At 31.2% G+C, this 12,285-nt stretch overlaps 2 protein-coding genes across 3 annotated transcripts; both read right to left on the reverse strand.

Moving 5' to 3' along the window:
- Positions 1-385: 385 nt before the first annotated feature.
- On the reverse strand, positions 386-1,627 carry LOC8276613. Its single transcript, XM_048379955.1, has 3 exons — positions 1,312-1,627; positions 1,084-1,189; positions 386-940 (listed from the first exon to the last, which is right to left on the reverse strand). The coding sequence occupies exons 1-3, from the start codon at positions 1,342-1,344 to the stop codon at positions 843-845; spliced, it is 237 nt and encodes a 78-aa protein (XP_048235912.1). The 5' UTR covers positions 1,345-1,627; the 3' UTR covers positions 386-842.
- A 5,380-nt stretch (positions 1,628-7,007) lies between these two features.
- On the reverse strand, positions 7,008-11,570 carry LOC8276611 (serine/threonine-protein kinase AFC1). Of its 2 annotated transcripts, XM_048369890.1 has the most exons (12): positions 11,238-11,570; positions 10,905-11,145; positions 10,577-10,603; positions 10,200-10,353; positions 10,066-10,114; positions 9,835-9,949; positions 9,516-9,607; positions 8,753-8,909; positions 8,614-8,678; positions 8,119-8,216; positions 7,917-8,022; positions 7,008-7,483 (listed from the first exon to the last, which is right to left on the reverse strand). In XM_048369890.1, exons 1-12 carry the CDS (start codon positions 11,340-11,342, stop codon positions 7,325-7,327), a joined length of 1,368 nt encoding a protein of 455 aa, XP_048225847.1. In that variant the 5' UTR covers positions 11,343-11,570; the 3' UTR covers positions 7,008-7,324. The 2 variants fall into 2 exon arrangements, with proteins under 2 accessions (XP_048225847.1, XP_048225848.1); XM_048369891.1 differs by lacking the exons at positions 9,835-9,949; positions 10,066-10,114; positions 10,905-11,145; positions 11,238-11,570.
- Between the last annotated feature and the right edge of the window lie 715 nt (positions 11,571-12,285).

The raw sequence follows: 12,285 nt of genomic DNA on the forward strand, positions 1-12,285 counted from the left end.
ATATAAATATCGGCAATAACAAAATTTTTAATTTTAAATATTATAATTATTTTACTTTTAAAAATAATTTTAAAATAATAATAATTTATTATGAATTATAAAAATTAACTATATAAAATTAATTTAATCTAAAATTATTATTATTATTAATTTTTGATGAAGATAGTATTATATAGATAAATAAAAAATTTATATCAGTTACTGACTAATAAAAAATTTTAAAACAGCCGATTGTGATTAAATCATCTATCAACTGATTGTTAATTTTACTAAACAAATTTAATATAATTTTTAGATAAAAATAACTACTAATTGCATAAAATCTCTAAATTAAACACCATCTAATCTTAGTTGTTCTTTTTTTTTTTTTAATGCTAATTTGCCATAGCCCATATGTAGGAGATTTTATAATTTGCCCTGAAATAAATGAGGATGAAAAGTAGCAATTTTCAATAAAAATCTTACAATAGAAACAACACAAGGGGCATTGCCTTGCATATGACAGCATGCAAGCTCCCTGTTCCCGCATTGCTCCCACGTGCCTTCACGTTTCCAAGTACAGTATGAGAAGAGCGTTAAGAACCTGTACGACGCCGTTCATGACCTTTAGAATCTTATTAAGGATACGCTACGTACTACAGTCCAAAGGCGCTTACTAAGCTTATTTGCTACCAAACGAATCCTCCCTTAGAAGACACTATACAAATTACGGGAAAAATCAGGGTTTCCTTCTTTTTTCTTTTTCGTTTTTACCGATTGGCACCTGATTATTTTCTTACCAGATGATCTTACAAAGACTAACCAGTCTTCTTTATTGACACCAATCTTGGAAGAATCAGCAATTAATCATGCTTTGGATCTTGTGCCTCGTTTTGATTTTCCTTTTTGTTCTTGTAAGCCTCAAAGAACTCCTTGTTCTCCTTCTCCAACTCATTCCACACTGTAACATACACACATGTGAAGTATTCAATTCCAATTTCAGTGAAAATCCAATTATAGAGAGAGAAAGAAAAAAGAGAAAGAAATATTAATCTTAAGTAGAAGAAAAGGTATATGATTTGTAGCTAGTTAGATAGTAGTGACCTGTGGAAGTGATGACAGGTTTGATGTTAGCATGCTTGGAAAGAGCTTCCATGCACTCTTCTCTGGTCATGTTGAATATGATGCACTCTTCTATTAGATGGTGCACCTGCATGTGTGTATAACACCATCATCAAAATAACACTGGGTGAATGTATATATATACACACATGCCAAGTTGGCTAAGAATTCCAGCAAGAAAGTTGCAGATTTATAGATATTGATATGTACCATGTGAATATAAGAAGCAGAAGAGTCGCCCATGATCCTGATGATGCCTTGATAAATATATGGTGGTATCGATCAAGTAAAAGTTCAGCAAGATATACAAGTTACATGCATATATGTGTGTGTGTGTGCAGAAGAATCAGGATTCAATTTAAGGAGGAAGGAAGAAGAAGCTACAGGTAGGATTAGGAACTAAGAACAAAAGGAAAGTAAGGGAGAGAGAAGAAGAAAGGGGAGGAAGTGGATCAAGAAAAGCCAAAAAAAGGTTGAATTATATATATAATAACTAGGAATGTTGAACATGGCAACCTGCTGGTGCTGCTGGTAGGTTGATGCAATATTTTATATTATTCTACGAAGAAATCACCTTAAAGGAAAATTTAAAAGACAAAATAGGATCTTATGACATCATAGTAAAAGTGGGGTCCGAAGTCCCACGTGGGACGGGGATGATGATTGGTGGAGAAAGGATTAGAAGAGATTTTATATCAGCTGACGTGGCCATTGAATCACACTCCACGTGATATGTGGGCTCCACTTGCCAATTTGGCCCCATGTTTTACCATTCGCGAAATGCGCCGTCTTAGTCTTCTGTCCTGACATGAGTCCTCCCTTCACCACTTTAGTATGGTTTGGCATCACTGAATTAAAACTCATATGAGGTATGTTGGCCAAATACATATTTACCACTAGGGTGCTAGCTTGGGGGATGACTTTGATAAAGTCACTCGAGATTTTGGATTCAAACTTAAAAGGGACGGTATTTTGAAAAACATTTTTTCAAGAGTGTTCAAGACTGCATCTTTATTGAATTTCTCCCGCTGGTCTAACGGGATCACTACCACTATTCTCTCTCTTTTTTTTATTGACAAAAAAAATTATATTTTATATATTTAAATTTTTTATTCAGTTTAACATTTTAAATTTAATTTAATAGATTACTATTATATATTATCGGATATATATATTACAATATATAAAATAATATTTTAAATTTATAGACGATTGATATATATTTAATTATTTATAAATTTTTTTTACCTAGTCCATGTATATATTTTTATCTATATACTAAATTGATAAATGATTGACACATGCATTAGTTTCAAATAATAGAATATATGTCAATTACTAAATTTTGAAGTGTAAAATACTCATATATAAATGTCACTTTCCTATTTATTATAATGTATATATATGATGTATGTAAGCTTTTCCTTTATTTAAACTATTATGAATATGTATGATCATCAAACAAGTTAGTGTATAAATTGAGCCATACACTTGAATTAGATAAAAATATATATAACTTCCTTTAATGCTAAGATGTATATGTATATTATGAATAAATATTTAAAAGTTAGTAAAAATAATATTAAAATGTATATTAGATCAAATCAAAAGTTAAAAATATTTAAATATTTATATAAATAAAACTAAAATATTTTTTAAATTAAATTATTTAACTAATTTATTAATATGAGTTCAAAAGTATAAATATACATCTAACTAAATATATGGTTAAGATTTAATAGGTATTTTCATTAAATCGAGTATGAGATAAGTTTATGGTTCAAATATATTTTTTATTATTTTATTTTTATATATAATTCCTTTTCAATAATTCAAACATAATATATTTAATCTAGAAAATTTGCCAATCAAATCTTAGACTTATTTGGTGGCTGATTAATGCAGTTGGTAGCTGACGGTTGATAAATTAAACCGTTTGATAATATTTTATTAGCGGTTGTTGTTAATTTGTTAAATGACCATTGGAGATATATTTTATCATTATATATATTTTATTTTATTATATTATATTTAATGATATAAATTAATAAAAATAACTTATAATAACTAAAATTATTGTAGTTAATTTTCTTTATCTCAATTGTATTTATTACTAAAAGTATCTATAAAAGTTATTTTAAAAGTAGAAATTTAGTTTTAAATCTTACTAATAAAATTTTTTAATTTCAAATACCATAATTATAAATATTAAAATTATTTAACTATTAAGAATAATTTTAAAATAATAATTATTTATTATAAAATATAAAAATCTAATTATATGAAATCAATTTAAAATAAATATTATTAATAAATTTTAATAAAGATAATAATGTCCAAATAAATAAATAAAATCAAATAAGCTATCATATAATTAAAAAAAGTTCTAAAATAGAATTGATACGATCAACGATTGATTGAAATTAAATCAACTATCAGTTATTGTTTCTTAAGTTTTTGCTAAATGCTTTAACAGAGATGTTCAGTGAGAAACAATAATTAACTACATCAAACTTTAAAACCAAACACCCTACTAGTTTATATTATTTTTGTAATTTATCTCCTAGTATTTTATAACTCGAACTGAATTAATTTTATTTGGAATTGAATTTAAGATTATTAATAATTTTTATTTAAAGTGATTGAGTCAAGAAATTATTGAAGTTAAATATTTTAAATATCTCATCAAGTAAAGTTTAAGCCTTAAAAATAAAATTCATTCTAGCTTGATTATGAGTTTCAAGCTTAAGCTTTAAATTTTCAAATTGAGTTGAGTGAAAGTGGCAGTGTCCAAATATTTCAAGTTGGATTGAGTCAGGGATGTCTTGATTTGATATTTTAGTCTCTACTTTTTGAATAGGGATCAATTTGAATAGACACTCATGCCCATCAATTTCAATTAAACTAACTACTTTTTAATCCCTAAATGCTCCCCCGAAGTTCAAAGCTACTGTCTGGAGAGCTTCTACCAATTGTCTTCACACTATGTCTAACCTGGTATTGAAGCGTGTAAATGTGCAGGATCTATGTCCTCTATGTTCTAAACCTGGTGAATCCATCTATTACGCTCTTATTGATTGTAGTTTTGTGAAGGAAGTGTGGGTTATCTCAGTTTTGATCTCAAGGGGCAACCGCAATGGCTCTATTTGTGATTGGCTTCAAGAGATGTTTACCAAATTTGAAAAATCGACTTGGGGTTGTATTGCTGTGCTAGTATGGAACTTATGGATTCACAGGAATGAGGTTGTATGGTACTCTAAACGAAAGCAGCCAACACAGATTGTTGATGGTGCAGTTACGTATTTACATAAATGGCTTATTGCCCAGCAAACCAATCCACCAAGCCCAGACAACAGTGGACTGTTTCATCACAACCTTGCAAAGTGGAAGAAGCCTAAGACTGGATGGCCGAAATGTAATATAGATGCCGCTATATTTAATCAACAAGGTATGATTGGAGCGGATTGTGTACTTCGGAACACAGAAGGAGCATTCATAGGCGCACGAATCAACTCCTTCGTCCAATCTGATCTTAATCCTAAGCTTGCTGAAGACCCTAGTTTTAGAGAACAAATATAACTAAACTGAATAAAGTTAATTATACCAATATCGATTATTATAAATTATGTTTAATAATTTGTACAATTAAATAATAATATAATATATTAAAAATAAATTTTATTTTAAATAGTAATTTAATATACTAACATTAATAGCTAATAATACTTAACCAAATGATTTATATTTACTAGCTATCAGCTATCAACTATTAACTGTAGTTAAACTATGCAGATGCTTAATCGATATCAAAGTCACCTACAAATCAAGCAACCATAACATCCATAGGAGGCTCAATCCAAAACTTTACTATAATAGTATGTAAAACACTTTTTATGGGAAATGATTCTCTCGAGAAATACAACTAAATCCATAAATTTTTTTATCTAAACTTGGTGTATACACCATAACAAATAAGAGAATGATAAGTATTATGAGTGTTTTACATTTTAATAGTAGATAATAGACATATATTTTATTATTTAAAACTAATGAATATGTATCAATCATCTATTAGTTTTGTATATAAGTAGGAATATATATCAAAGTCTAAATTGATTAAAATTGAATAAACAAAAAGAAAAAACAAAATAGGTCCATAGATCTATCTACCTTTACATGTGTAAGCCAAAGAAGCCCCTGAAAACTTATTTCATAGAGTACAAAGCAAATTATGGTAAAAGAGAAAGGAGAGGAGAGTTGGTTTCCGGCCATAAATGGCCAAAAACACCACCCCAAAGAAGTACTTTTCCTATGGTTGGAAAAAAGTATAGAGAGAGGGAAAAGTATAGTTTCAATTCAGTCCAAAATGGGTTTAGATCATATACATTTTGTACAACACAGTACTATATGGTCTTCTTCTTTTCTAAAAATGAAATTCATGCTTTGGTCTTTGCCATGGTTTCAATTTATTTGTTTCTTTAAATGCCTTGTGACCTTATACTCTTGTCGTTCTTACTAATTACTCGATACTCTCAAACTCTTTTACTTTTAGCTAACTTTTCATTTTGCGTGGTTAAAAAATATCCCGTGAATATTTTTTCCAATTTCAAAAGTAGTATACCAACTATCCGATAGAGAACTTTCCCTAAATCTTCTTAGAATTAATTACCTAAACAGATTTTAGATTCTAATCAATTACGCCTATTTTTTGACAAAGACCACCACATGAGTTCAATAGATTTTTAATAAAATATATATATATATATATACACGAATCTTTTTATAAGCAAAAATATTTTATTAATAAAATTAAGAAAAGCTAGTTATGTAAAACAAAAACAACATCGTATACTAAAACAACAAAACTAAAGATTCCAAGTATAAGGGTGATGGAAATCTTGGAAAATTTAGGGCTGCTAGACATTCAAGGTACACTAGCAATATTTTTTTTTTAAAGAAAAGCCTAAATGTGAAACTAGAAACCATAGGTGAGCTGCTGCACTAACAAAGCATTAAAATAGCCAAACCCAGTAAACGAGGGGAACCTAAAAATTATTTATTAAAGTTAAGAGGGACTAAATTGAAAAGAGTCTAAAGTATATATAGAAACATTTAAAAGTTTAAGAACTAGAAAGCCAAAACGAAAAAAGTCTACACTGAATGAGAACTTTTACAAATGTTGAAATTTATATAAATATAAATATATATATATATATATATATATATATATATATATATATATATATATATATATATATATATATATATATATCTCTTGGTGTAGTTTATCAACTACCAATATCACTTTTGAGAACAATTGAGTGTTAGCGGCTGACACAAAGGTTATCGAAATAAATATGATTATTAAAAGTACATAAATAAGATGGTAATGCTTTTCTCTAGATTAACCAAGTTTTAATTTGGAATCTTTGCATATTCTGAATGCATTACAGATAAGAGATAAGCATCTGTACATGCAAATTACAGCTAGAAATTGATAGTGACAGGTTTGCTGTTGTATCACGGCTGATTCCTGTTCTTAGGAGATGGCATCATCCCAACCCGCAAAATCAGATATTTGGTCAATCTACTACTCTTCCATTCGGTTTGAAAAACTGAATTATTTGGTTCGATTTTTAAGTAATAAACAGATTATTGCCAAAATTCTATCCAACAAGTGAAAATTTCAAAACTGAATTAATCGGTTAATAATAAATATTATTCTTTAAACCAAACTAATGCGAAAATCCTATCTCAAATCTAATAAATTTTTATCTCCAAGGATTTAAGCAGATGAAAAGAACACTAGGGCAGCTCTGAATTTGACTTGACCAACTGCATTTCCTTTCCCCTCTTTGTTGCAGAAACCGAATGGAAACTATTTGTTTGTCTCAAGGAAAATACAATACGAAAAAATAAGTCATCCATCTTACACACGCTGTAACATTTTTTGTTTTTGTTTACTTGATCATCATCACAAGACAAACCGGAAATTATGGGTATACACGTCAATTAGGAAGGCCGTAGAAAAGAAAAAACCCACGAAAGGGGGGAAAATGGACGTGGCAGGAAGAGAATACACTTCACTATATGGTAACAATTGTATGTTAAACTTGACATGAAAAAATTATGTCACCGCATCAATCACAGTATGACATCTCTTTGTTATATATATATATATATATATACCATTGCTCAGTGCTCCTCACTTTTAGGGACGGCATTATAAAGGATAGCCGCATCTTCTTGGATCTCTTGTGAAGAATGGATGTCTTAAAGCTTCCCTGGCTTTGAGCCGCTCTGCCGGGTCATATCTTAAGAGCCCTTGCAATAGGTCGATCAAATCACCAGCGGAATGATCTACATGTTGCATGATAAGGTTCTGCCAAAAAAGAAAAAAGGAAGAAAAAGGAAGGGAAAAAAAAAAAATATCAGAAAGGAGAGAATCAAGAAAAAGATACAATGCAATGTGTCTGACCATATGCCACAGTAAGAGGAACAGAAAACCAAACAATAGTGTCAATATTTCTATACGAAAATGAATTGAACAAAATTTAAATTCTGGGAATAATCAATTAATGTTAAGTCGGTTTTTTTAAGAGAAAAGAGACCGAAATGGGAAGTAAAATCGACAAGAACCTTGGAAGATACAGTGAGTTCGAAGTTGCACAAATTTGACAGGAAGTTACTCCCAAGAACTTCAAGCCCCTTATCAATGGATTTCAAACAGAATGACCCACTATTGATGCTAGGTCTTTTGTGGTATTTATGTAATGTCTACGTGTAAAATAAGAGGCAATTTCCGAACAAGTTACCGGAAGACGAGGCAATTTCCAAACTGCTCTCATGCTTTCTCTTGAAGTTGCACCCTCAGGCCAATCTAATCGTGTTCCTCTCCTGAAATATTTTTCAGCACGACGGCTGCAACATGATAGGGCATGACATTAGCGCTTCTTCCAAATGGAACAAAACAAACAGAAAAACCATATAAAGAAAGAGCACTGGAATCTCTCTTACTCAGCTCTGACCACCATATGTTGCGGAAGTGGCCCTAAAACTCTCTCCATCATGGCAAGATGCTCCAAGTTCTCATGTGTTTGAAATAAGGCTTCACCCTAATGACAGGAAAACCAGAGTACAATAAGGTTAATATGAATGGGTACTACACCAAGTTAGTTATAAATTATTATATCACGCTTCTAGGATTTCACAGAAGCAATAGTTTCCCAAGTATCCTCACTAGTAACATGATCACATGCTTGATGCATCTCTCCTATTAACTTTGTGAAAAGAAATTAGTTTCAGGTAGCATTTTACCTATACTAACAATTTATTTGTGAAACAAATTAAAACTTGTAATATTTTCCTGTTAAAAGATTTGAAATATCAGAACCCTGAACCCTTCCTCTTCAGGTACTAGAATCACTATTCTCTCCCCTCTCCTTCTCCCCCCCCCAAAAAAAAAAAAAAAAATAAAGCAAAGACCAAGATATAAAAACTGCAGTCACTTACAGAACATAATTCAACAAGTATGCAACCAACACTCCATAAATCACAAGGATAGTTCCATCCAAGACCTGCAGAAAATATCCTATCAATTGAGAGACACGTGCATATACACCAATGACTCCTATAGTTTTGTGATAATTACCTAAGATAACCTCTGGTGCCCGATAATGCCGTGTTGACACCACATAGCTGTGATCCTGATGTTCAAATGTAGTACTCCCAAAATCAATGAGCTTGATAGCACTTGACTTAGGAAGATTCTTGAAATAAGACCCATCTTTCGTGGAACGAGAAAGAAACTGATTCAGCCACAAGCACAAAGTTGTAAAAAGAAAAAGAAACAATTATTAGTGAAATTTTATTAACATCAGGAAAAATAAGAACAACAAAATAAGAACAACAGTTACGTAAAGAAGAAGACAGGAAAAAAATATGAAAATTGCTTGTACCTTAGGTTAAAAATTAAGGGGAAAAGAAATTGATGAAAGGAAGCTTCTTCAGTAGAGATTAACCAGTGATCTAAACTAAAGTAGCATAACATATGAAATAGGCACTAAATTGTGCCACTACAATATTGAAAACTCTGCGACATGGCACAATATAATCCCCATCTCTCCTTTCTCAATTCTATTCTACTCTCCATTTCTCACCTCCAAACCCCACTGAAGAAGGCAAAAGTATCCTCAAATGGTTATTAAAAAAATAAACATCTCAGTAAGAAACAAGGGAAAAGGTAAGCTTTTTTTATTGGCTACAACAAACACCAACATTCCAAATTCAAAAAGTTGATCTCATTTATATCCTAAGCCTCGTGCATTCACAAGTACAAATAAGTGAAGACAGCATGTATAAAAAAATAAGTAAATTAAAAATCTAAAATAGCTGCAGGCTATTGAGAAGGTTACCTTATAATCTGGCACTTTGATATACTCAGCGGAAACCAGCAGTATATTCTCAGGCTTCAGATCAGTGTGAATCAGTCGTAAGTCATGCATAACTGCAAGGCACATGAACTAATGAGCAATCTACAAGAGAGAGTTACCATTATCATCAACCAATTCTGTACTAGTCCAAAACAGCGTCTACTTTGGGGGTAAAAAAGAAATTATGAAAATGATAAAGTGAAGTAACTATTTATGCTCATATCTTGCTTCTGTTAAAAGCATCTGAGTGTTTAAGTTAACAAAAAATAGATAAAAGTTGGTACAAGAATTGTCCACACACATGCAACAGACTCCAAAAGTTGTCTGCCAAGCTCCCGAACTAGATCAATGGGAAATGAACTGTAGCTGTTTTTGCGGAGAAAATCGTATAAGCTTGGTCCAAGCTTCTCAAATACCTGTTGAAACCATTTAAATTCATCCGCAAGTTCTTTAACTCACAGGAACGAAGAGAAGCAGGAAAACGTACTGCCCCTTCAAATTAATCAAATTGGAAATACCAATAAATACTTACAATACAAATATGATTACGATAGTCAAACCAATTCCGTATTTGCACACAACTGCAAAGAATAAAACCACTTACACCAAAATCACTTCAAATTTCTATGTGAATAAGGGTTGGAATAGATAAGGAAACATCCTTACCGAGTGCCACCAATATCATGCCTGGCAAGCCTCTGTAGGACGTCAATTTCAATCATGGCAGCCTCACGATACTTGTGTATGGAGCGAACAATTTTTATTGCCACAATCTCTTTCTTTTCATTATCAAGACATTCTAAGACTTGCCCAAATGTCCCTGCAAGAAATACCAATAAGGCACCAATGGATTACGGCAAGCGAATTACAAAAATCTACTCCAGTAAGAATGCTGATATACAAATTTCACAGCATCCAGCCTTTATTCTTTGCAACAATGAAATGCAGAAGTAACAAACCTATATTCTCCGAACTTAAGGAGAAAACCACTACATAAAATACATGAAATTCGAATAAAGTTAAAAACTAATAAAATTACTAACCTTCACCCATTTTGCCGAGAATCCTGTCTGCAAGATTAAAGTAAAAGAGATACAAGGTGTCAGTAAACAAATAAATGAGCATCCCAAATTGATTTTATATTTATTTTCTTTGAACTGAAAGCTGAAAGGCCATATCACATTAGAATTTCTAAGAAAATATTTAAAAATCGCACACGATTTGTTTATTTATTTTCCGATCAACGACTTGCACCCTATTCTCCGAGGAAAAAATATATTAAATATAGCCCTGCCCAGGAGAAAGTTACTATATTGCTAAAAAACAACATCACATGATGCATTTTAACAAATTAAAGAAAAAAAAACTTACAACGAGGAGTCAAATTCTCGCCAATAGCAAAGACATAATGACCATCTTTATCATCAGGTCTCCAAGGAGGTGAAACATTACGAGGAACTGTAATTGGAAGAGGAATAGGAACAGGAACAGGAACAGGAACAGAAACAGGAACATCCCTGTAATACATATTTGGATACCCAAAATTTGTATTAATAATACCTCCTCCATCATTATTCCCTAAATCCTGACCGCAATACATCGCTGAAAGCACCTGCATTTCACACACAAATATAGCAAAACTAAATAATTCTCCAAAAACTGAAAAATTAAAAATCAAAGTTTCAAGAAAAACAAATTGAAAACCTTGGGAGGAGGAGGAGGAGGCATGTCCCATGTCAAACGAGGCCGTTTTCTCGGACGTTTATCCATGTTCCTTAATGGCAATTCTGTTATTCTCTGCGTCTCCATTTTGTATCTTTTCTGTCCTCAGATTTCAACAAATTCTTGGATCCATTTATCGACCCGGTGTATCAATTGAAGAAAAAATGAAGCGGAAGTTGTGGAAATCGGAATTTGATTTTGAAATTTTGAAAAACCCTAAATTGAATCTGCAATCAAGGGAGAGAGAGAGAGAGAGAGGATCTGAAAGCGGGGAGGAAGGAAAGAGGCTGAATCTTAACCAGGGTTAACTGGTATCGATGGTTATGGTTCTAACTGTGGTTAAGGAAGATGGGGGGTGGGGTCCACATACAAGTCTGTTTGTCGTTCTTGATTTCTCTGATTGCATACGCACGGGACCACTGGTTCTTTTTTGGCCTTTGATCATTGATGAAGATTATCAATGACGTTTTGCTGTTCATGCTATTAATGTGACAGGTGTATCATAATGGGCCTCTCAAGGCCCATTTATTTCCAAATGTGGGCCGGAGAATCTTTATACTGTGTTTATTTTGATGGAATGAAACAGAACGAAATGAAGTAGAGTCTGGGAGTCAAATTAGCCGAGGCGTTTATATTATATCAATTCACCATTCATTAAAAATGGTGAATTTTAAACTTTTAAAAATAAAATTTTTTAGAAGGTGAGAGATTTATGAGAACTGATAAATTTTAAAATTATGAATTTAATTAAATTATAAGAATTTATTTTATAATTATAATTTATTTTAGTTTAAAAAAATTGTATATTGATATAATATTTTCTTTTTCTTATGAAATATTAACATTTCTCTCTCTCCTTTCTTTCTAAGAAACAATGAACATTTAAGAGGAGAAATAATTTTCTTTGAATGGTTTTTCTTTTTTTTTTTTGCAATGGGTGCAACAAACAAAATGTTGTTTTTTTCTTAATAAAGATAAAATTTTCTTTTTTCCTTTAAATATGAGATTCCTTACGTAAGAATAGTTATAA

This window comes from Ricinus communis, chromosome 10 (genome assembly GCF_019578655.1).
Source record: "Ricinus communis isolate WT05 ecotype wild-type chromosome 10, ASM1957865v1, whole genome shotgun sequence".
NCBI classification, from domain to species: Eukaryota; Viridiplantae; Streptophyta; class Magnoliopsida; order Malpighiales; family Euphorbiaceae; genus Ricinus; species Ricinus communis.